Source organism: Anoplolepis gracilipes, chromosome 11, assembly GCF_047496725.1.
Source record: "Anoplolepis gracilipes chromosome 11, ASM4749672v1, whole genome shotgun sequence".
In the NCBI taxonomy this organism is placed as follows: Eukaryota; Metazoa; Arthropoda; class Insecta; order Hymenoptera; family Formicidae; genus Anoplolepis; species Anoplolepis gracilipes.
The window spans coordinates 461,396-488,965 of record NC_132980.1 but is presented as its reverse complement, the minus strand read 5'-3'; the positions used below and the strand labels follow the sequence as shown (position 1 = coordinate 488,965).

At 33.1% G+C, this 27,570-nt stretch overlaps 1 protein-coding gene across 2 annotated transcripts in view; it reads left to right on the top strand.

The window, feature by feature from the left end:
- LOC140671450 (SIFamide receptor) overlaps positions 1 to 27,570 on the top strand; it is a 69,755-nt gene that overhangs the window by 13,450 nt on the left and 28,735 nt on the right. Inside the window, exons 2-3 of one of the 2 annotated variants that reach the window (XM_072902751.1) lie at positions 16,309 to 16,458; positions 25,157 to 25,256. In XM_072902751.1, the coding sequence (XP_072758852.1) occupies positions 16,309 to 16,458; positions 25,157 to 25,256 (250 nt within the window). The remainder of the gene's footprint in view (positions 1 to 16,308; positions 16,459 to 25,156; positions 25,257 to 27,570) is intronic. The other variant, XM_072902752.1, reaches the window with a different exon arrangement.

The window sequence follows — 27,570 nt, the reverse complement described above, 5'->3', positions numbered from 1 at the left end:
TGAACTATGCCTGGTTCAATCGGACGCGTGTGTTGTCCACCTTGTGAATTCATCTTGCGAATAAGTCCGTCACTTCGTAGAATTTCAAAAGCGCAGTACACCGATAACCTGACCCAAACCGAGATCCGTATAACCTGTATTCATGTCAAGGCGAGAGAGAGGCCAACACTCTCGCCTGGCCTACATCGGCCGATCAAACTCCAACCCCCCCCTCGACTTCGACCCCGTTAGCGACTCATCGTTCTACCCTCTCCGCGACGTTCCGCGCGCGTTTATTCTTCTCTACTTTGCATATCGTCGCGATGCATCCGATAAATATGATTTTCGATTTTTCTCGCAAGCTCATTTCCAAAGATGCGACTTCGTCTTTTAGTGACAATGGGGTTGATTGATGAGAACTCCTTCACCGATTAATTTGACACGATCGCGGTCGAGTTATCTCTGTTGTTTTTTAACGATTTAGTTCAACCAAAAATATTTTTTTTAATAATAATATGTTGAAAATGCAATTCTGACCTCTAACAATAACTCGTATTTGCGTTGAAATTTTGAAAAGTTTAACGTTGTAAAAAGCTGTTTCAATGTATTTTATTTTTTATTCAAAATTATTTCTATTGTCAGAAAACTATTTTATTAATTTTTCTATAAATTTGCTATTAGTTTATTAATTAAAATTTTAATTTTTAAAAAAGATTTGTTGCAAAGATGACGACATAATAAGACTTTCGCAATAGAGAGGAGAGATATATATATTACTAGTTACTAGAGTTTTTATTTTTGATGAATACAAATCTAATATTAAAACAAATAAAGAAATATATATATATATATTATATTTATGTGCTTTTGTGTAAATTAAAATAACTCATTTTAATCAAAACTGTAATAAATTTCCTTGAAAAATCAAATTATTGAGCGAGCATAAAAAACTATATGCAATAATAGTTTTTTTACTTGAGTTTTTGTTAAACCATGTAATAATATCTCTTTGAATACGATGTTGACATGAAAAAAAAATGTTATTCCACTTGTTCGATTTCGTCAAGGGTCGTTGTAATATTGTCCGAAAAATAACCGACTGCGTGCATTGAAAATGAGTCGCGCAGTAAGATTATACGTCCACGCGCGTGATATCAATACGAAAGGAATAAGGAAGAGTTCGTAGCCCTTTTTATCGGATGAAGGATTTTCTGCGTGTGTCGCAAAGAAAAAGTATACAGGGTGCCCCATTTTAATTCCTCCAGTTGAATATCTCGAAAATCAAGCCTAGGAGAGAAAAATGTTTCAGGCAAAAGTTGTATGGTTTCGAGGGGGCCATAAGATGGTACCATTGGTCTGATCTTGAAGAGTCATTTGAAGGTCACGTGAAGGTTACCTCAATTTTTTTAAATGGCACCCCCTATTTTTTGTTACATATTTTTGTAGCTGACTTTAAGAGCTTTCCAAAACACTATGATAAAATGTTTTTTCATTAAAGACTTTTCGAGTTATAAGACTTCAAAGTTGCAATATTTTGACATAAAATACAAGATATCTTGTAAAATATTCATTTCTCGATTATCTTACCCCAATACTTTTATGCACAGAATAATGAGACGAATCAATTAGTGTAAAGAAAACACATTTAATTCCTCCAGTTGAATATCTCTATAAACCTAACCTAACCTGTATGTACGCGTGCGTATATCTACCAGAATGGTATGTTTTGCGCCGGCAGATCTGCATCTGGGTGTGTTGGCACTGTGTGTCTGCAGGTGAACTAACTAGGTCGGCGTCCCAGTTGACGGAGGGTTGGAAGGGGCGGCGGTGAAAGAGGGGGGATGATCGCCGGGCCGGCCGCGAGTTTACCTGAGGGTGATTAGCCGGTGGCGTATCTTCTTTTGTTCTTGGTAGAGTCCACAAACGGCAATATTTCCATTTATCTCTCTTGCTTTTTCTTCGCCTTGAACGAATTTGTCTACGGTTCTCTTGAAAACGTCAGCCTCAAAAGTCATCTCGCATCATCAGCTCCGTTATCCCTCGGTAATAGATATTTCTCTAATCGAACGTTTATTCTTCTTTAGAGAGAACTGGATCGATCTTGAAGGAATTATATCCTCCGTTCTCGGGTTCCTTGAACTTTCGCGGTAGAAAGCCGCAAACGATCGAACAGGTGACTCGTCGCAAGTGAACCTGGTCAGATACAGAGACATGGCCCAGTTTAGACTTGGTTTGTCCAAGGTCGTGCCACGCGAAAAGATAATTACGTATTTGGGTCACAGACGAACGGATATCTGCACAGTTTGTGGTCTCGATAGCACAGACAGGTACAGGTACATGTAGTAGCCTATTAATTTTTATTGTCTAATTTATATACATGTATATCGCGCCGCGTTTTTTACCGACATGGTAAAATTACCACGTTACCGCTTTTTTTTTTATATTCATCAGACATCGAATATATGTATGTACGGTATATTTCGTGCGATAATCATCGTTATGATAATAAATTTACTCGACTCCTACCATAGTTGCTTAGAAAAATATATAATACACTTGCAAAAAAATTAGAGGGCTACTTTCCTTCATATAAAAAAAAAGCCAATTTTCAAGTAGTTGCAACTTTAAAAATAATCGAAATAAGATCAATAAATAAGCGTTTCAAAGTTTCAAGTTTCTAGTTTTAGAATCATTAAATAAATTTCAATTCTTTCTATTTGTTACAAAAATACATTGCAAGAGAGCGACATCCGTCGATTGAACAAATTTTCAAAAGTTTGTTGAATAGAAGGAATTAAAATTTATTTAAAGATTTTAAAAATCTTTCTCTTTCTTTCTCTCTCTCTCTCTCTCTCTCTCTCTTTGAGAATTGAAATAATAAACAATTTTTGAAATAATATACATATTTAGATCCATAAGAAAAACACGCTATTTGTACGGCTCGTCGTGACTGACGGCTGTCAGATGTATCGCTCGCACCGTATTACGGTCAAGTACCCTAATAAGATTTTAAAGAGCTCGGGATTGAAGAGAACAAGTCTCTCGTAAAAGGTCTAAAACGTTTCAGGGACTTTAATAACTTCCTATCTTCATTTAAAAGTTGCCCCATTGAAGAGAGAGAGAGAGGTACTACAATGACATATATATCGTGGACTTGGATCGTTACGATGAATGTAGCCGATGTCTTCCGCGCGATAATCTCTCTCTCTCTCTCTCTCTCCCTCCCTCCTTTCTCTTGATAGTCGTCTTTGTAGTTTTAGATCAAGATCTCGAGTCGCAATTTCGTGCACGATATTCCGCCGTGTTTTACGGTCGTAAGCCGCCGCAAACCTATCGACTCGCTCCGCCACATCTCTCTGTACTCCGCCCTCTCTTTCCATATATTTCGGCTGAAAGGCACTAATTCACATTCTACAAGAGAACTAAAGGACGTAGATACGTAGACGTGGAGACGCATCCGGGTGCGCTTTGCCGGGCGACTTTCGCGCGGATGTTAGTCTTGTTAGCGTCGTTCGAACCTCGCTGTTTCGACGACCGCAACTTGCGCGACACCGACTTTGCGGTAGCTATTATCCAGAAATTCGTCGCGAGAGACGCGCGCGTGGATTTGTTGTTTGCCAAGGACGAACATAAATCAAGCCGGTACTGTAATCGTGATAGCGGCGTCGGTGGACTTCTCGTATGGAAAGGAATTTCAGGAAAGATTTTACGAATGTAACATGCGTAACGTAAATCGGCCAGTTTTTCTTACTACTAACTTACTACACGGACAATAAATTATATTTCAAAAACTCGATCTCGAAAAGAACACTTTATTTTCAACGATAGTACAAAATTATTGGTCTCTCAACAATCGAGAAGAATTGATTTTTGGAAGTTTTAAAATGTGACTTTTTTCTAAAAAAAAATTTATAAACTTAAAAATTTACATTTATTATTCTCCAACACTTTATACATTGACGTGAGAGAGACGTGAGGAACGACTATAGTAATATTAAGGGGATGCTGGATTATCGACCGAGTTCTAACCTAATAAAACAATATATTTGCGTAATATAAAAGTTGCAAATTTCGTTACACAAAATGTTGTTGCCGTAAAACATTTTGTTTTATGTAAGGCTTCTAAGGTCATTTCTAAAAATTCACAAATATTTTTTCATGCAATTCTGACCCCAAAGAACCTATTTTATTTTATATATATAAATTGTAACTTTTACATTAAGCAAATATATTGTTTTGTTACGTTAGAACTCGGTTCGTAATCCAGCATCCCCTTAACCCTTACTCCGTATTGTTATTTTTGGCACCTTCTAACTGTACAGGTGGGTCAGCGTATTTTCGATAAGTTTATTAATATGTAAAGGTGTTTTAAACAATCTGGAAAAATATATATACCTTCTTGGAAAAATCACAGACAAAAATGATCCATCAGTAGGGAGTAAGGTTTAAAAAAGCGATCGATTTATCTTCATGTATCTTGGATATCGATGTCATAAATAGAAACATGCACGATATAATAGATCTATCCGTTCGTGTATTGTCATTGAGATTATAGCCGGCTGCTATAATCTTGATGAACTGCTTCGGTTACATAATAGACTATGTATTCGATCAAGGATAAAGACCCGGCGCCGGCCTCATAATCGAGGGCTGACTTTATACCAACGGACATTCTTTCGTGCCTAATAGCCGGGATATGATCTTTTATTACCGATATCGCACGATAAGGATCGAGACGGCATTCTGTCTTCACGCATCTCCCTCGGGACTATTTTTTTTGCCGACCTCGGGGCGGTTTGAAGCCACTTTGAAGCCTCGAAGAGGGTAGAGGCCAATGGGACACACCGCCATCGCACACCTGTACAGCGCCGGTATTCAGGTCATGCATCTCGGCCACTTGTACTAGGTCACTACCTCCCTCGTTCGTTTCGCGTACCCTTATCCTTCCTTTCCATATTCCCCTCTCCCCGCGCAAAATTCTGACTAGACGTATGCAGGCGGGGTGAAACGCGAAACGGTGTGTCCGAAAGAGAAATCTTTATTAATTAATTAGAAAGAAAGTTTCACACACGACACACCTCTTTATGTAGCTGTACCGCACCTGCAATCGACTCTGGACTAGAAACAAAATAATAAACGTGTGGGAATTGGTGACCCGACGATAAATCGGGGAGTAAGTGATACAGTGTTGTAATCGGGGATGCGTGCACCCAGCCAAGGCCAGATCGAAACTGGCTCGCAGCATGCGAGAAAGCGAGAGATGAAAGCGCGACGACAAGCGCTTGTATATCAAATGTATAATTGACGGCAAGATCATTTTCATTATTTTCTAACATTAACAATTTATATATATTTAGAATTTGTAATTTAAATTTAACCAAGCTGCCCTTCATATTAAATTGAAAAGGTATACAGATAAAACGTCCGATTAAACTTTTACTGAAGACACATCGACGAACGCTAAAGAATCCTTACTGCTTCAAATTTAAATCAGTGTGATAGATTGTAAACGATATACATATACTCTTTGTGGCTTAATCCACGTCGCGTTGGTACAATGTCGAATCTGCTCTCGTAGCGATTTTCCGTCAATCACGCGTGAGTACAACATTTTTTATTCAACATCGTGGACGGCCACGTTGGTCGTTCATGTCACACCGGAAAATATCGAGAAACTCGGGTGGTGGAAAACTCGATTAACCCGGCTGAGCGATGCTACCGTTTTCCTATAGCACCTGGCATCGGCGTCGACGTCGGTGGGCGGGAAGGGATCGCGTCGCGGTGCCGCGCCAGCGGGAGACCTTGAAGGTATTCGAAACCGGGGCAGTGTCCCGAGGAGAGGTCTCACGCAGTCGCAGTACGCGGCGAACAGGGCTATACAATACCGGGTTGTCCTACATAAAGGCTACCGCACCACCAAACCCCTCACGCTCGCGTATCTAGATCAGCTCTACGTTCGGATCCACCACCGAGAGAGCGCGAGCCTTCGTTCGTTATTCATGTATTTTTCCATAGTTGTATTGTCCTTTACCGTGCCTTGCCGTTATTAATACCAACTGACTTTTGTCACTTTAACCCTTTGAGTCACAAATTTTTCTAATTGTCAGTATTTTATAAAATTTGGTATACAGGGGTTTTTGGGGTCGCTGATTACGAATCCGTTGTCAGATTTTCAAAATTCAAGATGGCGGATCCAATATGGCCGACGAAATTTTACTTCCGCCATATTGGATCCCTATATTAAATTTTAGAAATTAATTTTTTTTTCCTTTAGATTTAGATTCTGCGATCTAAAAAAAACCTTCAGAGAAAAAATTTAAAAAAGAATACAACTGTTACTTTCAATTTAGAACAGAAAATATTGTTTTTTATACATCTTTTATCAAAAAAAGGAAGATTTAACAAAAACAACACGGTGGAAAATTCTAAAAAAATTCTGAAAAATACTTTAGAGTGTACTAAGATTATAAAAAAATTGCCGTATTTATTATCATAATAGATTAGTAGAAAATGCATTTTTTCGTAAAAAAGTACTAATTTTGACTGTTTGTTTATGGTATTTTTGCAATTAACAATTAATGACTGTTCATATTTTTTTTACACTTATCGATGTTCTAGAGACTCTGTAGAAACAAAAAATCCGGTATTTGTTGATAAAAAAGTAGTTAAAACAATAAAAAACTACGAAAAAAAAGGTGGGTGACTGGGTAACTCGCTGTGACTCAAAGGGTTAAACGATTATATATACATTTTTAACTTTTAAGTAGCTAAAGTTGAACGCAACTACAATAGGCAAAAAAATTAAAGAGCCACCTTTTTTTATATAAAAAAAGGCCAATTTTCAAGTAGTTGCAACTTTCTTAAAAATAATCGGAACAAGATCAACATAAAAGCGTTTCAAGGCTTCAAGTTTCTAGTTTTAAAATTTTTAAATCAATTTCAATTCTTTCTATTCGTTACAAAGTTATAAGACAGCGACATCCGTCGATTAAACAAATTTTTCAAAAGTTTGTCCAAGAATATCAAATTAAAAAATTCGTAGCACGATTTCATTAATTGGGTGTTAAAGTGCAAAGTTTGCAATAATCATTAATTTAAGTTTTTGAAATGTACAGAAAAAAACTTAACACTTTGATCTTTTGTACGAGTTTTTTCGTTAACTTTCATCGATTTGAATAAAAAAAGATAAAAGTGTAATTTTTACTCGATTTTTAAGTAAAAATTACGCTTTAAAAATGAATAATGATTGAAAAAAACGATAGCAGCATTTTAAAGTGCCAAATTTTCTCTTCAAACTCTTTTTTTAATAATTATTGTACGATCATTTTGTCGCTAGTTATAAGCGTTCAAAGTCAATAGCTCGTTTTTGCTTTAATAATAATAATCTCGCCGAAAAAAAATCATAGAATATTTGTTAAAATAAAAAATTAAAGCTAAAACTATGCTCTTTAACACCCAATTAATGAAATGGTGCTAGGATTTTTTTAAAATTCTGTATTCTTGGACTAACTTTTGAAAAATTTGCTCAACCAATGGACGTTGCTTTCTTACGATGTAATTTTATAACGAACAGAAAGAATTGAAATTTATTTAAAGATTCTAAAACTAAAAATTTCAAGCTTTTATATTGATCTTTTGTCTACTTTTAAGGAAGTTACAACTACTTGGAAATTGGCCTTTTATTTTTTTGTGTAATGTATAAGATCTTTTTCTCTCTCTCTCTCTCTCTCTCTCACTCACTCTTTTGTGAGTACAATATAAAGAGAAAAAAATATTTTGGCGCAATGAAAAGGAGACCTTTCTAATTAGCTTTTTTAATTATCTTGGAATAATAATAAATTGAACAAGTTTTTTAGCAGTTTCAAGTTTTTAAACATTCATTAAACATTACCGACTTTTCTTTTGTCCAAATCTGTTTGTGTTTAAATACTAACAATTCTCATTGACATTTAAATTTACAATTGATACGGTTTCATCTGTATCAACGGTTCCTCAAACTGCTGATGAAAATACTTTGCGATATATTATAATGGAATTCGTCAGCTGCATGTAATGGCGACGGATATCTGAATCGAACCATTTTAAAGATCGATGATATCCATTCGTTTCCTTCTCGTCTTTCTTTATTTTTGCTTGCACTTTGCGTTATTTCTATGAGAAAATCGGAGATTGCGAAATGCTTCAACAATTTGAACAATGTTGTTCGTATCGACGTGAGCTTTATAGCTTGTAATATATACGAAGATTTTCTATATCGCTTCATTGTAATTTTTTATACTTTAAATGTTGCAACATTTCAGTCACTAGAAATATTCAAGCTCTAAATAATATCTTAAATAATTATTAATTATATATAAATCTGCTTGCCGACATATTAAAGATCTATGTTGTGTTCTATAAATACTATTATCCGTTATTATCTACTACTTTATGTGACAACTTGTAGTATGATTCATTTAGCACCTGTACGCGCCGCAATCTAACAACCACGTTGCGACTCTGGATAACAACTCCACGGCGCATATTTCTTGAGAGAAAAATTTCCTGGAGCATAATAAGCTTGAAAAACGATGACAAATTTGGAGAGGTACTGCATCAAGTAAACTGTCAAGAGGAGTGCAATCCGAGTTCTGTTATATTCTGTTTGGAAAAGATTTTTTTCGTAGATTATTAACTATAAAATGTATAAACGACACATCAAAAATGTTGTTCTTCACAACTTATATAAAATAAATATTATATTTTATAATAAAATGTATCTTAAAACTTTCTATTATTAAAAATAGAGAAAAAGATTTTAAAAAGTTGATACACTACTTTATTTAAATAATGTTAAAAATTAAAAAAAAATTGTACCCAAAAATAATAATTAAAGACTGTTATTAAATTGTACAGGTTATAGATTTGATATTTTTTTCTAACAACGAATGTGAAAATTTAAATTTGAAGAATTAATTTCAAAATTGATACATCCATTTAAAAAACGCAGAAATGTAGTAAAAATATGGAAAAGGTACTGTAACAAATTGCATGTATTGTTTGTTGTGTTTGAAAAATAGAATTGCAATTTTAATTTTAATATATATTTAGATGTCATTATTATAAAAGAAAGAATAACGTCAAAAACTAATACAACAAACTTTTATGTCAACAAGTATTTGAATTTTCATCCACAATATCTCATATAGTATAAAAAAATAGGCTTCTTTATTCTTTTGGCGAACAAAAAATACCATGCTATTTTTTCATTCCAAATTCCATCAAAAAAAAGTTTAATATTCTCTATAAATATATTTTTGGATAAAAAGGATACATACCGATAAATTTCACATTCACCATCATAGAAAAAAAATTAAAACATTGTTCAACACGCGTCCGCACACACGTACACATACACACACGCATTGAATTCAAACGTAAAAATTTTACGATACAAAGAATAAATGAAACATAGCAAAAAGAAAATTTTTCGCTATTCCTTTATATCTGATATCAGGATTCGAAAATATAAGAATAAGATTGATAAAAAAGGGAGATTCAAATAAAATCAAATATATTCGTTCTGATAAAGTATAGTATTCAGTTGCTAACAGTGTACAGGGTGTTCCATTTTAATTCCTCCAGTCGAATATCTCGAAAACCAAGCCTGGGAGAGAAAAATATTTCAGGCAAAAGTTGTATGGTTTCGAGGGGGCCATAAGATGGTACCATTGGTCTGACCTTGAAGAGTCATTTGAAGATCACCTCAATTTTTTTAAATGGCGCTCCCTATTTTTTGTTACATGTAATATTTTTTCATTAAACACTTTGAGTTATAAAGCTTCAAAATTGCAATATCTTGACATAAAATACAAGATATCTCGTAAAATATTCATTTCTCGAGTATCTTAACCTAATACTTTTATGCACAGAATAATGAGACGAATCAATTGGTGTAAAGAAAACACATAGTTACCTTTAAGAAAAAATCTGAATTTGCAACTAGCAGTTACACATTTTTACTTTAACATAATTATGTGTTTTAATTACGTCAATTGATTTGTCTCGTTACTCTGTACATAAAAGTATTAGGGTAAGATAATCGAGAAATGAATATTTTACGAGATATCTTGTATTTTATGTCAAAATATTGCAACTTTGAAGCCTTATAACTCGAAAAGTGTTTAATGAAAAAACATTTTATCATAGTGTTTTGGAAAGCTCTCGAGATAAGCTACAAGAATATGCAAAAATATATAGGATGTTCCATTTAAGAAATTCAAAATGACCTTCACGTGACCTTCATGTGACTCTTCAAGGTTAAACTGATGGCACCATCTTATGTTCCCCTAGAAACCATACAACTTTTATCTGAAACATTTTTTTGAGTTTTCCATATTTTTCGAGATATTTTACTGGAGGAATTAAAATGGGACATCCTGTATATTATAGGCGTGCAGAAAAGAGACGCATAAATCCATGCGATTCACAGAAACTTTCATTAGAAAAGTTTGATTATTTTTTGAGGTAAAGTACATCAGATTTATTTGTCCGTTGGCTTTAACTCTTTTTTTCTCTTTCAAGTTTCTTCCTCTTCCATTTCCTTTTTTCTTTTCTTGCTTAACGAATTTTGGAAGAGATGAATTTGATGCATAAGCTCAGACATTACGTATTTGATTTTATATTTGATATTGGCGTTTTTTCCATCAGCAAACTTTTGTCATACACGACCTCGTGTAGCCATGTCACCAAACATAATTTCCAAGATAATTTTATTACAATCCAATATGAATGTAGATATATAATATTCTCATTATCTTATACAATTATCTTATGCAATTTTCGGTATAATAGTCGTCTATGTCTACCAAACAACAGGCGTGATTTAAATTAATAGTACAACTACGGGGTTCCACACACGCCGATATTATCGCGACATATGAAAACAAAGTCGCATGTATATATATGTATACACGTGCAATTCAAAACCTGAGAACTCCTGATTGTCACGCGACACATTAATTTAGTCTCGTTTCTTCGCTCGTCCCTTTCCCACCCAGTTCAAGTAGGACGCGGCAAAATGTATTTTCTAGTGACCTAATCTGCTTGAAAGTTTCCTCTAGAGGAATCGATAAGATAAGCGGACATTGGCCGACACGGCGCGCATCAATCTCTGTAATTTTTCCGGTTGGGAAAAAGCAGCCCTCGGACTAGGGTGTGCTGATATCGTTGCTTCGACGAGGTCACGGCTTCTCGATTGAAATTCTTTCTACACATTTGACGTCCCGAAGATCGACTATTTCCCTATCTAATGCAAATACGCACGAAATTCTCCCAGAAGTACGCATCTCGTCTTAAAATAGGGCTTAAGGGGATACCCAAGTACCGACCGAGTTCTAACTTGACAAAACAATATATTTATTTAATATAAACGTTGTAATTTATATACATAAAATAAAATAGGTTTTCCCCTCTCAGAATTGCATGAAAGAATATTTGTGAACTTTTAGAAATGATATTAGAAGCCTAGAAAAAAAGTATTCCTTTGAAAACAAATGTTGTGCTCAATTCTGAGAGGAGAAAACCTATTTTATTTTATGTATATAAATTGCAACTTTTATATTAAGTAAATATATTGTTTTGTTAGGTTAGAACTCGGTTGGTACTTTGGTATCCCCTTAATAAACAAGACATATCGACGGAAACAAAATATTTACACGCATTTGCAAGCTTCTTAAATTTTTTACTTTTAATTATTTTTAATGATATGTACGTAGAGTTTTATTTATTAGTAATTGTTTGTCTGGAAACATACTTCTCGCAAATTTCATAATATATTCGATACCTTCTGTGCTATATTATACAGGGTTTTTGATTTTAAATGACGCAATTCTTTTTTTTCGATATAATTTTTGTAGGAAAGATAGATTTAAATAATAACGATTGAATTTTCATACAATTCAATGGCATATTTGACGTTCTCTTTTCTTCAAAAAAATTACACATATTATATGTATTGTATATATAAATTTAAACAAATTATATATATTAAAGGATCACTTTCTTTCATATTAAAAAAAAATCAATTTTCAAGTAGTTGCAACTTCTTTAAAAATAATCGGAATAAGATCAATAAAAAAGCTTGAAGTTTCTAGTTTTAGAATCTTTAAATGAATTTCAAGTCTTTCTATTCGTTACAAAATTACAATGTAAGAAAGCGACGTCCATTGATTGAACAAATTTTTCAAAAGTTTGTCCAAGAATACAGAATTTTAAAAAATCCTAGCACAATTTTATTAATTGGGTGTTAAAGAGTACAGTTTTACCTTTAATTTTTTATTTTAACGAATATTTATAAACGTTTAAAGTCAATAGCTTGATTTTGCTTTAATAATGAATATCTCGGCAAAAAAATAAAAACATCGAACATTCCTTAAAAAAAGAAACTAAAGCTAAAACTCTGCTGTTCAACATCCAATTAATGAAATCGTGCTAGGATTTCTTTTAATTCGGTATTTTTGGACAAACTTTTGAAAAATTTGTTCACTGGACGGATGTCGCCTTCTTACAATGCAATTTTCTAACGAATAGAAAAAATTGAAATTTATTTAAAGATTCTAAAACTTTAAATTTTGAAACACTTTTTTATTGATCTTATTACGATTATTTTTAAGAAAGTTGCAATTACTTGAAAATTGGCTTTTTTTATATGAAAGAAAGTGGCCCTTTAATTTTTTTGCATAGTGTTATATATAGTTTTGTAATAATCCAAATATATAAAATTTCAGGTTTAGTTTTTCTTTATTTTATAATCTTGTATAGAAAATTATTTTTATATTGTCGAAATATGACGTATCTCCCTCGTGAAACGAGAGAGCTTTAAATATATTATATACACACATGTACTTATTTATTTATCATTTTTGCATATATAAATAATCATGATGCTTAACTCTCGTCATGATTATTCATAAATTGCAAAAATAAAATAGCTATAATGTTTCATTTGATAGCTGTTTCTTGAAAATATTTAAAAATTCCTCGTTTTTTTAATTGCTCATGTAAGCGCAAAATAAAATAAAATTCAATAACATGCATCGTTGTTATCATATAAAAATGATTAATTCTAAATTTGTGTGTGATAAAATTTTGATATTTTACTAAAATTAAGGTCAGAGATTTTCAAGGGAATTTTATATCATATTCAATTTGAATTGTGAAAAATGTGTCGTAACTCGGCAAGTCAAAATTTCCACAGTATATTTGTAACGTAAATAGCCTTGTTCTTTTACGCTTGTCCATGACTCTCACTTAAGTTTTATCCGAAACGGAGCGAAACACGCGGAATTAATAAGAATTCTCCCGCCAGGCCATTATACCTCCGATAAAAATCTTTTTATAGCTCCATGCGTAACATTTATGAAGCTCCGAAGAAAGTCGCTGGGTAATTCACGCGCGGGGAATCTCGACGCGGAACTTTTACAGTAAAATGTCTCTCGCAAACAGTAAAATCTCAAACGTTATTCGCACTCGGTGCGCAAGGTCTTATTGCAATGCGCTTCCGCTGAATCCGACTATGTATATTTGACGGCGAGGAGAAAGGGAGGAGACCCTTTTTGTCCAATACGCTGTTCCGAATTGCAAACATTTCAATCCTTTTCATTCTCGTCTTTCCGTCTTTGTCGAAATATCACACACACACACACACACACACACACACACACACACACACACACACACACACACACACACACACACACACACACACACACACACACACACACACACACACACACACACACACACACACACACACACACACACACACACACACACACACACACACACACACACACACACACACACACACACACACACACACACACACACACACACACACACACACACACACACACACACACACACACACACACACACACACACACACACACACACACACACACACACACACACACACACACACACACACACACACACACACACACACACACACACACACACACACACACACACACACACACACACACACACACACACACACACACACACACACACACACACACACACACACACACACACACACACACACACACACACACACACACACACACACACACACACACACACACACACACACACACACACACACACACACACACACACACACACACACACACACACACACACACACACACACACACACACACACACACACACACACACACACACACACACACACACACACACACACACACACACACACACACACACACACACACACACACACACACACACACACACACACACACACACACACACACACACACACACACACACACACACACACACACACACACACACACACACACACACACACACACACACACACACACACACACACACACACACACACACACACACACACACACACACACACACACACACACACACACACACACACACACACACACACACACACACACACACACACACACACACACACAGCGTACAGTAAGTTTTTTCGCTCTCTTTCATTCTCATCGAAACGATGAATGCTTCTTTTCCGCCAAGTTCGAATATTAGACCAAGTCACGTGTTTCATAAGTCTATGGTTCGACAACTATACGAATTATGAACCTCGTATATCGTATTCACAAGAAGCTGAATTTAACAGCATACCAGACAATATAAATTTGAAATCCGTCCTACTGTATTATAAGACATAAATTTTAGACCTATGCATTTCTATCATTTAATAGAGAAGAGTTAGTGTGATAAATCATAACTATACGAAATAGAAATCAATAATTTATATATTTATAGTATAACTATTCGTAGGGGAACGTGAGGGGGGGGGGGGGGGTAGAACGGCACCGCGGGGTACAATGGTGAAGAGTCGATATCTTTTTACAGAGATGCTACCATGTCATGAAATATGTTGCAATTATTGCTATTAGGTGTCTCTTTCTGCGTGCTGTTATCAGTGGTCGCAATATTTTTAGTTGAAAGTTGTTATAAATTATTTAACGCACTTGCTGTGCTCTCCGCGACTGAGTTGTAATTCTTCGATATATTTACATAAGGTAAACAATGATAAAATTCTATTTTTTATTACCGTAAATACATTTATGTTTTAAAATCATCTTTTCTTATTAATTTCATACTGTGTCTATGTAAATATTGATTAATTATAATTTTTTATATGATCAAAAATAAATAAATACGTTTTGAGGCTTAATGAAATATTAGCCCACGAAATGTTGTACTTTTTATTTTTATACTAGAGAAAGAAAGAGAGTATACATAGATGCCGTCTTTCAAAATTTATACCAAAAATTATTACATTAAAGGATATTTTTCCATGTTTTAAAGAGAAAAATATTTATTATAACAAGAGAATTGTTTTTATTTATTAATTTAGAGTTATCATTTAAAAATACAAATCTATGTTCTTATGTTCTACATATCATATTATAATATACAACTTTTAAGAAGTTTTAGACATCAATGTTAATGAAATAAACAAGTTTTGGAGGTAATCCATTATACCCCATTTAAAAAGCATATCACGAAAATCTAGGCTTTTACTAAATCAATAATCTCGTCTATTTAAACTATTATTTTATAATAAACTTGTGTTTTTTCTTATAGTGGATATTCCAAAGAATATTTTTAATAAAAAAAGGATCGATTTATTTTTTTTTAATATGTTGAAAACTTGCTCAATGCTTACGTTGGCCGTTCTACCCCACGTTCCCCTATATATATAAAAATTATTAATTTGTATGTGCAATAATAGCAATAGACCTATGCAATTCTCTCATTTAATAGAGAAGAGTTAGCGTCTCCCGATAAATCATGAGTATAAAATGGAAATCAATAATTTATGCATTTATAGTATAATTATTCGTATCTAAAAATAATTAATTTATATATGTGCAATAATATCATTTTACATCAGTCACGAAGACATAACCAGTATTTTGTGTATCTGTGTACCTTAACGTTATCAAAGTAGAAGGATTTAGCTTTCAATTCCCGTTTCTTAATATAATTTGATTTTTTCTTTAACTTTATTCGTGTTAAATTTTCAAAATTATGCTCATGCGTAATATCTTCTTGCGTGTATTTGAAGGATCATTGAGAAACATTTCGGCACTGTTTCTGCATGATAAAATAGAACGTGGAAGATAAATAGCCGGAGCGAGAAATGAAATTGCGAAATTTACGCGACGCAGAGATGTCGAGTGCTGATTCATGGCACAGCAATTACACGGAGTCTCCCTCTGTACTTTTTGCTTATTCTCTTATTCTCCCATTGATATATAGGGAGGATTCCGATATGTCCGAGAGCGTGTTGCGGTCCACAACACTGTCAGCGCGTATCCGAACCCATAAGACGCGCTCTCATCTTCGGCGCTCTGTGGCAACATCACGGCCTTTACGATTACTTCTTCGTGCAGTCTTGTAACCAACGAGGTATTATTGAGTGTCCCTTGTATAATATTCCCACGATTAGAAGACCTAGTGTTGGAATTGTACAATCTAGGAGAAAGCACAGTAGAATGAATTTCCAAGAAGTTTTTATCTTTCGAGAAGTTTAATATATGTTTTAAGAAGAAGAATAATGAATGCATTTTTTCAGAATTCTTAATTTTAATTTATTCAAGTAAGACAGCTAAGGAATATCTATTTAAAAAAGATGATTTGTCGCATGATGAAATTGTGTAATGGAGAAAGCAGGAAAATTTCGGAATTCTGATGACCTAACCCGGATCTTAAATTAATCTATGATCTAGTTCTCATTTAAATTGGCCTAAACTGTGAAATGAAATCTCGATTCGAAAATTCGAAAGAAATATCGATATGATATGTTTGTTCGCAGTCATTAGTTATTTAACTTAAATTAAATAAATTAGAGGCTCTAAATATTACTAATTGTAAGTAATATAATTATATAAACAATTATTTATTTATATACATACATATATAGCCATGGTCAGAAAGTATTAGGTACCCTTAAATTTTCCGTATTTCTTATTTTGTTAATAGTATATAAATACTAAAAAGATTAAAAAATTTTTTAAAATTCGATAGCACTTTAAAGCTGAAATTTCAAGCTTCAAAATGTTTTTTTAATTTTTTGTTCGCGATCATTTTTCGCCGAGTATCGACATGTCTGAAAAACAGAGATTTAGTTTCAAAATTATGTACATAGGCCAAAAAAAATTGTAGGAGAGTTTAAAAAAATGCTGTTGTTATGGAATTTGACCTAAATTTTTCGAAAGAAATTTTTTTACCGAACTGCAGTTTCAAAAATACAATAACACTTTCAGAAACAAACCAATGTTCTTTTTAGAAACACAAAATAAGAAAAATACAAAAATTTTTTAATGTACTGATAAGATGTTAAAGTTGTTATCGGTAATTTAAAAAATTTTTGTAAAAAACAATATTTTATTTTGTTTTTTAAAATTATGTATTTTTGACATTCGGCAGCTCGATGCAAAAATTTTTCTCAAAAAATTTAAGTCAAGTTACATAAACTACAATGTTTTGCCTGCAAACATGCTTTTTTTAAAACTTTTCTACAATTTATTTTGGCCGAGATACATAATTTTGAAACTAAATCTGTGTTTCTCAGACATGTTATCGATACTTGGTGAAAAATTAAAAAACATTTTGAAACTTGAAATTTCAGCTTTAAAATGCTATCAATAGTTTTTAAAAATTTGTTAATCTTTTTTTATATATTTATATATGATTAACAAAATAAGAAATACGGATAATTTAAGAGTGCCTAATACCATGGCTGTATATTCTCGATATGAATATTATTAGAAATATTGAGAAAGCTAAAAAAATATTATAGAATGAATACGATTTTAATTAAAATATTATCTAACTTTTTTGAAATTTTTTTTTTTAAGACACATGCTTTTTTAGAATAATCGAATCTCAATAAGAAATTATGATATATTCGGAAGGTGTGTATCTCCGAAATGACTGCAAATATATTTTATATTAATATATTATATTTTAATACACAAATTGAGACTCTTCTACCATTCAACTATCTTGTAACTAGATTGTGATAATGCTATACTTCCGTTAAACAGCTGTAGGTTGTACTCTTCCTGTCTCGCTAAATTAATAGGACAGCTGTAAGCATAAGTGTGACGTAGTGTGGATCGCAGCTGTTCCGTCAGTGCGTAGATTATACCCAGCAAAGAGTGTATTGGCTTATCCAATAAACCGTAGATAGTGAAAGTGATATGCAGAGAGACGGCAATGCACGTGCGTGTGTCTATACACATATGCGTGCGCGCAAGTAAAAACTTGACATTTCAAAATCACACGTGACTCTGCGATAATTTCCCATTAATTATTACTAATCAATTCGACCAGACCTTGTTTCCATACTGGATGATCAAGAGCGATCTTTTTCTTCTTTTTTGCGCCAAGTGAAGGCCATCAAGGAAAAAACCGACATTGTGCGTTTTCGAGATTAACTTCGACTTTGTTGGCCGAGAGATAGTTTTATATTTTGAAACGCGATTTTTTTTTTCTTTTCGTCTCCCGATCAACTTCAAATTTTCGAACAAGATAAAAAGATTTTTTTTGTTCCAGAGAAGGAATAGCATAAAAAAAGTTGATACAAGTTTTATTCGAAATTACAACTTTTATAAAATTACGCGATTGTTGTCTTTATTTGATAACAATACTTGTTATTATAAAGTTATAAATTTGATGAATTGTTTTGATGAGAATTATTCAATATTACGAAAAACTTTCATAAAATGTCTTTATTTCATAGCAGGTTCCAGGTTTGTTTTGTACTCGTTTAAAATATATTTCCTTTTCTGAACACATACATTTTTTGTATTTTTTATTAAAAATAATTTTTCAAAACAGTAGACTGTTATTTGTATTAATAATATTAATTGATAAACAAACATCTGTAAAAAAAATGGGAAACATTGGCTGAAACATGTAGCTAAATCTAGCTAAAATGAGTCAAGTATTATTCTTCAATATCGTTTTAATTCGTTTTCAATGTGATTTAATATACGATATAATTAGTATGATAATTAACAAGTTGATATAAAATTTAAATGACAATTATAAATAGAAAATTATGTATCATTATTGATATAGATGAATGTGGGAAGTAGAAAATATTAATAAGCCGCTTGCGACTATGTAATATATGACATTTTATATTCGTTAAAATTGGTAGAGGAATTAGAGAGCAAAGTATTAATTTGAATTATTGAGAAAAAAAGTGTATAAAGTAGTCGCGCAACATTGATTAAAACCTTATCAGTGGCCTTGTGTATTGAGAGAAAAGTTGCCCGATATCAGATGGCGAAGAAAAAAAAAAATTACACACTTGCGCGAATCGCTTTTCGCGAAGTTGACCGAGTGTGTTTATCATCATTATCAATCGTTATTACACGTTGCGTTATGAAACTGGTTCTCCACTTGCATTAGCCTTTGTAAAGTGGCGCAATCGATACTTCTCTCTCGCCGTGAAACAGAAAGGAAAAATACTAATACCACGCGCGCGGGACGATTATGTAATTACATACCTACAAACGGTTAATAAAACGGTTATATGTAGCGCGAGGCTACCTCTTTTTCCATCTCGTCGCAAGTTATTCATGCGCCAGAGCGTATCGACGACCCTGATGTGAACCCTGATGTCCTCCATTCCGAATACGTTGACTATTCGCCCCGGCAAGCGCAATCTTCCCCCAATAATAAAGAAGTAACAAGTTTTGCGCCCGAAAAGAAACAAAGACGTCGATTTAAGGACGTTTAGTACCTATTTTTTAAAATATAGGAATTTAATAAAATTTGCACAGATTGTTCTGATACATGTTCAGAGACTTATAAAAAAAACCTGGAGTTGATTCACTGAAGCAATCAAGTTATAAGGATTTTAATTTGCAATGAATTTACCCGTCGATATTATTATAAATATAATTATTTTATGGATCTAATTATAAGTAAAAAGTATTAATATAATTATAAATATAATTATTTATATAAATAAGTATAAATATATTTATTTCTCTCCTTTTTTTAGCCCTTAAATTGATACGATTACAGATTTTCTATCTTATAAAAAACCTGTGATCGTGTTGATTTAAGAGCTAAAATAGATAGAAATAATATTAGGAATTTATTCAAAATTTGCAAAAGTATAGTTTAAATATAGAGGAAATATTTGATCACATAATTTTGGTCAAGTACTGACTAGTTCAAAAGATATTGTATATAATTTTCTCAATTTCGTCCTATTATCCGAGATGACATATTATTTATTGTGAAAAAAATTTGCAAAAGTATAGTTTAAATATAGAGGAAATATTTGATCACATAATTTTGGTCAAGTACTGACTAGTTCAAAAGATATTGTATATAATTTTCTCAATTTCGTCCTATTATCCGAGATGACATATTATTTATTGTGAAAACGTGGCAACATAGCATTCAGCTGAGCTTTTTTTGACATTTTAAATAACCTATCTTTTCATCTGAAGAAGTTTCTATATACAAACGTATAAGCGAGAAACGACTAGGCCTCATATGTTAATTTGCAATTTGACCAACTTATAAAAAATTATCATATTGCCACATTTCTTTCTTCTCGAAGAAATGACAAATTATTAAATTTATCAAAGAAATAGTTAAAAATCTTCTATATTTTGTCATTATTCACTGTTATAATTTTTATCCTGACATTTTAAATTACTCTGTACGAGTAAATTCTTTTATTTTTATAATTCAAATTTTGTGCTGTAATGTTGAAATCGAGGTACCGTCAATGATAAAAGTTTCTCATTATAATTTAAGAAACACGAAAATTCTCCGAAAAAAGCAACAGAAGTTAAAAAATACATTTCTAGCTATGAATAAATAATAAGATTTTATGCAATCTTTATAATAATCATATATTAAGATATATGAGAAAAGTATATATTTGTCAATTTCGACTACTTTTTGCTCCGATTGTTAGGTGCTAAACATCCTTAACTCCAACTGGAGTCGTAAATAACAGAGAAACGCCGACTTTATCTCCATCTAACCTAACTTAACCCTAACCTAGAGTTCCAAATTTGGGATTCTACCCCTACCTTGCCATCGTCGCCATCGCGTGGACTTTACTTTAAATTAGAGTTAATATCAGATAGAGTATTATTTATCAGACGAAATATAAATATGCCGCTGCAGTCGCCATATTAAGTACCGTACCAATCAAAAAGACGGACGCAGTTGGCGTTTCTCTGTTATTTAGGACTCTAACTCCAACCAGCTCTCGCGTTTATCTCGCAATCGCGGACCGCTCTCCTTCCGGAAACTTGTATCCCCAGCACATTAGTCACGTAAACGTCCGCGCATTATTCAGTGAAAAACTTTCCGAATGTCTCGTCGGGGAGCCGAAATGTTCGAATGTAAGAGGACTTTCGAGCGGATCTCCGCGAAAGTTTCTTCCGTGCCGTGATTCAACTTCCGTGACGCGCGTCCCTATTAGCGCGACAATGACCGCCATTTTTTTACAGTGAATTTTGACGTTATTTTGAAGGTCCTCGTCCATTGTATAACCATAAAGTTATAACCAAGAATACTGCGCGAATCAAACCAATATTCAACGAAAGCGAATTTTCTGTGACCTTTGAAGCAGAAGATCGAATTGATGAATTGGATTTCAAAACTCTTCGAGGTCTCTTTAATTTCCTTTTACTGTCACAATCTCGTTTTTCTTTATGAAAAACTATAATATATAGATTCATATACAGAGCATGTCAAGATTAAAATATAAATTTAAAAACTCAAGATAAATTAGAAAATTTCTCCAAACTTGCCTGTACAAATGCTATCCAAAAAATGATACCTTTAAACATTTTGATATAAAAGTTTATAAAATTAAATTTCGTTCAAAGCTTTGAACACGAAAACAAGTTTAGTATCTTCTCGTACGTCAGTGGCGTACATCACTGTAATATTAATTGTTTCACATTCTTGTGTGCGAATTAAAAAAATTAATTTTTCTTCATAAAAGATTAAACAGGACATTATTAGCATTTTTATTACAAATATAATTTTATTACTGTACACGAACGTCATGTCCGCATATTTTCTTTATTATGGAGAGAATAAATATTTTTAATTAGAATAAATATAAAGTAAAATTATATGTTTAGTTTACAAAAGCGTTAAAGAAATAAAACAATATTTCTCAGTGTTATATCGATACACGATTTACATGCGGTTCTTTGTAAAATTGACGCGTACAGATGGAGATAAATTTTGTATTAGAAGCTATGCAAGATTTCTCGAATAAAGGATATTTAAAGGAACTTTCTTATTTATTTTGAAATTAAATGAGCTAAATTCATATTATGAGCTGTCCGATTCCGAAATACCTTATATATAGAGTCGTGATAATTGTATTTAAATTCCCATGCGTGCACTTAAAAAATTTCTGAAATTCATAATATATTTGATTAACGTTATATATGAAAAAATGCTTTGCTCGCTCGAGAGTTAATTACTTTTATGCAATGAAACGAGTAGAGTCATCAATTAAATGCGGTATCCACCATTTAATATGCATATCCATGCACAGAAGAAAATTTATTTCAACGTGTATTTGGGAATTTATTTTAACACGTAAGTAGTTGTAAAAATTTGAGAAAGATCAATGTTAATGCTTTTGTATATTAATAGTTTAAACAGTTGAAAGTAAATAAAAATTTCCCTAAATTCTCAGATTGTTATTATTTTATTATTTATATTCCTACAGTTTAATTTGCAAAAATATTACAATCATAGACACCTTTTATTGCGAGCATTAACGTGAGCATAAAACTCTTGTTTCGAAGCGAGTTACGAGTCCGCAGCTCGTAAGTAGATGTATTAATGCACGCGATAGCCGGCCTTATCAGTATCGAAGAATTATGTATTCGATGGAACAAGTAATTATCGGCTTGCAATAGCGCACGGGAGGTTCCTTTCTATGCGACCTCGTTGCGTATACACACCATTCACTCTCCGTGCATACAATAATACTTATATACTATACGGTGTGGAATAACACTCGGACCGAACCTGATTCGACATGTTGTCGTGGCTGCTCGATTAAAAGAAAGCGATCAAATTCAATAAACAGCGAGCTTTCGAAACACATATCTCGATACTCATCTATACGTTATTGCGATCTCTGTAGCTGCAGCTTCGATTTGCGAATCCTGTTTCCCTCTTTATTCCATAGAATTTATAGTGCGATTCTTTCCAAACTTGGGCAAAACGGCAATGCCTTTTCGTAAAAATACTTTGCCGTCGCCAACTGGCGAAAATTACGGGGCAGATCAAAGATAAAACGTACACTCCGTTTTCACCCTGTTTGTACCCCGATGATGTTGCGCGGTAAGCATCCTCGATTCGATTTTCAGAAAATCGATCTTTCTCCTAAAAAAAATCGATTTTTTTAAATCGATTCTTTTCTGTTCGATTCTTATTGTAGAATCGATCCTTTCTGTAGAAAATCGAATTTCGATCTGTTGATTTTTGATATTCGTTATTCGATACCGATACTACTGACGATATGCCAACTGATTTAAAACATTATCTTAATCAGCCAATTATTGGGTTACATGAGGATTCAATTGGTTATTGGCTTCACAGTAAGACACTGTATCCATCTCTTCATCTTATTGCAAGGAAATATTTATCAATCGTGGCTACGTCCGTTCCAGCTGAGCGTTTGTTCTCTAAGACTGGGAATATTATTATTGAGAAAAGAAACAAATTATCTCCTCAACACTTACAATGTATATTATTTTTAAATTCCCTATCTGCGCACGAGTGGAAAATTGAATAAATATGTAAAAAAAAATGTTTTAAAATATTTTTATTCTTTTTCTAAATATTTTTAAGTGTCTCCGAAATTAATATCAAATAATCTTACAAATCAAATTATTTTAAAGTAAAACATAATTTACTATAGTTGTGCAAATATAATCCATCTTACAAAATTAGGACTTTTTAGTTTTTGTTATGTAGCTTTGATTTTTTAGATCGACTTTTAGGAAATCGATTCTTTTGGTTCGATTTTTTTAATAAATCGATCTCAGTTACTTCGATTCAAGATCGATTAAAAAATCGGCCATCACTAATCCTCGATGCTCGTACGGGCGACCTTTCCTTCGACGGGGATTTCTCTCTTTGCTTGTTCTCGTGTAGTCCTGAATACGTATTATTATTCTGAGAACGCGATAAACTTTCCATTAACTATTATTGCGCTATTATAACCACTTTCAGTGATAATTATTTACCGTGACATCAATCGCGGACAATGATCGATGACCCTAGAAAAATTGTTTCAAGTTTTTCTTATCTTTGAGCTTTCACGCAAGAGTAATTACTTTTTTTTTTTTTTAAATACATAATAATAGTTTGAAAGGAAAAATGATATACACGTAGTAGAATTGATACGTCATTCTTTAAAAAAAAAAAAAAAAAAAAAACAGACTATAATATTTGCGCAAAGTTATCATTTAGATATTATTTCTCGTTTGGAGAAATAACATTTATGTATTTATATATTTTGGATTATAGTTTATACACGTATGTCCCTGTATCTTGGAAAAAATAATAATTTTGTTTTTATAATAAAGATAAATTTAATCAATGTAAATCCAGCAGATACCAACTATTTTTGTGTATAACGCTGACTGATGATTTTCTTTCAGTCTATTATTCATTTTAGGTCAATTGATCCTGATTTAGATTATCCGAGTAAAAACATTTGTCGCAAAAAACTTTCTGTTTTTAAATGACCTGCTAATTAATTCGTGTGAAAATAAAAAGGTCCATTTTAATAGTAGTACACAGAATTTTCCGGGAAACAAAAGAACAGCTATTCACGTTATCAAATTTACGCTTAAGCAAGTACATGTTTTGCATAGCTCTGCGTTTTTTTGCTTTGTTTGTAATGTAGTGTAATTGGTATTTCCGCCAAGTGCTTCTCGTACACTTTGCATTCGGTTTTTGCCGAATAGTGAATTTCGGTCCTCGCAAGTTTAGCCGGTTTAGCTAAAAAAAACCCCTTCGCGCCGTGAGTTTGATTTACTCGAAACGATAAATTATAAACTTCTCTCTGTTTCAGCGTGGATCCTGGGATGGTTCATGTGCAAAGCGGTCGCTTACATACAGGGCGTTTCCGTGGCGGCCTCCGTATACAGTCTAGTCGCGGTTTCCTTAGACAGGTACGTGCTACTCCTCCCGCCTTTTATATCCACGCGGCGTGACACACGCGGGAAAGCGAGTATCTCACATAACGTTGGCCTCCATTAGTCTAGGTTGTGCCCCTTTTCTTTTTTTTTTTTTTTTTTTTTTTTCGCTACACGATATGCTAATTCGAAGGCGGTGCCGTTTACACCGACCTTCTATTTCTGAAATACCGTACTCGCTGAAGGCGAGATTAAGGTTGCCTTAAACTATAATAGATGAGAGTGGTTGTTCCGTCTGTGTACTGTATTTGAGATCATTTTATTACTGGAACGAATTAATTATCCAAGCAATTTTCGATAAAAAATTTTCACAAGCAAACCTGTTAAACGAGACAGCCGGATAAATTAAGTCCGGGTAATTGCATACAATTATCTGGATAGACAATTTTTGTGTTTTTTATTATCGAGACACTTTCGGCAAGTTTCATTAAAATTATACACAAATCAGATGTTTACGTCTGATGAAATCTAATATTTTCTTGCAACAGTCGCTACCGTGACACAATTATTTTCTCATCAGCAATGCAATGCGATCATAATCATACAATTATAATTATAAACTGCGATATAACGCACACATTGTCGAGATAATATGGCATTAATAAAGTCAACAATGCGTCTCAGCGTGTGTCTCGTGCGATATGTTCGTAATATATGCCGCGTTATTGGCATACCGTTATTACACGCGCGTAGAGACACTTTATTAACTTTCAATAACGCATAATTTTATCTTTATACCAATTTCGTATGAAAATCACGCGCATTTGCATAAATCGACTTTAATACGCGCGCGCGGTTTCATACGTGAAATTCTGGAGACTCTTACAGGGGAGAGAATAAAATGGTAGCTCTCGTATTTTTCATTCACGACGCAAATTATTGCTATCTCACAATGCTATAAAGATACACCTACCCGACTGAATAGATATGAGAAGCTCTCGAAAAACCAAATTTCCAAGCTTCGACGATACGAAGTTATTATTCCCGATTGAAAATATACATCAAATTGGATGGGGAAACTTAAAGGAGCGAAATTTACGAGGACACGTCTGAATTTTAGCAAACGACGACTCGGGCTATCAATTTCACCTTAGAAGACTAGAGGAAGAACGAGAGGCGTCTCCGTCGCGCGAGCTCCCACGGATAATTTTATAGGATCTTTGGGAATCGTGTTCGGCGAAAGAGATTGTGCCCAACTTGTGGAATTGTCTTTTCGCCCACCCACGATTCGTGTACGAATGCATCTCCTTTATTCTCGTCACTTTTGGCGAACGCGCAGCCAAGAGTGCCAGGCCGAAAATATGTATATCTTCTTCCTGCCCTACATGCTGCTCGTTTCACGATGGAAAAAAAAAAAAAAAAAACAAAAAGGACGGAGAACTGGCGCTCGAATTTTTTGAAATTGAAAGAAATGAATCAAATTCGTACATCTATAATGCACGGCAATACGGTTTTGCGTAAACTATCTCAAATTAGATAATATTCTTTTAAGGATGTTTAGTACCTATTTTTAAAAATATAGGAATTTAATAAAATTTGCACAGATTGTTCTGATACATGTTCAGAGACTTATAAAAAAAACCTGGAGTTGATTCACTTAAGCAATCAAAAGTTATAAGGATTTTAATTTGCAATGAATTTACCCGTCGATATTATTATAAATATAATTATTTTATAAATCTAATTATAAGTAAAAGTATTAATATAATTATAAATATAATTATTTATATAAATATAAGTATAAATATAATTATTTCTGTCCTTTTTAGCCCTTAAATTGATACGATTACAGATTTTCTATCTTATAAAAAACCCGTGATCATGATGATTTAAGAGCTAAAATAGATAGAAATAATAATAGGAATTTATTCAAATTTTACAAAAGTATAGTTTAAATATAGAGGAAATATTTGATCACATAATTTTGGTCAAGTACTGACTAGTTTAAAAGATATTGAATATAATTTTCTCAATTTCGTCCTATTATTCGAGATGACATATTATTTATTGTGAAAACGTGGCAACATAGCATTCAGCTGAGCCTTCTTTTGACATTTTAAATAACCTATTTTTTCATCTGAAGAAGCCTCTATATAGAGACGTGTAAGCGAGAAGCGACTCGGCCTCATATGTTGTCAATTTGCAATTTGACCAACTTATGAAAAATTACCATGTTGCCACATTTCTTTCTTCTCGGAGAAATGACAAATTATTAAATTTATCAAAGAAATAGTTAAAAATCTTCTATATTTTGTCATTATTCACTATTATAATTTTTATTCTGACATTT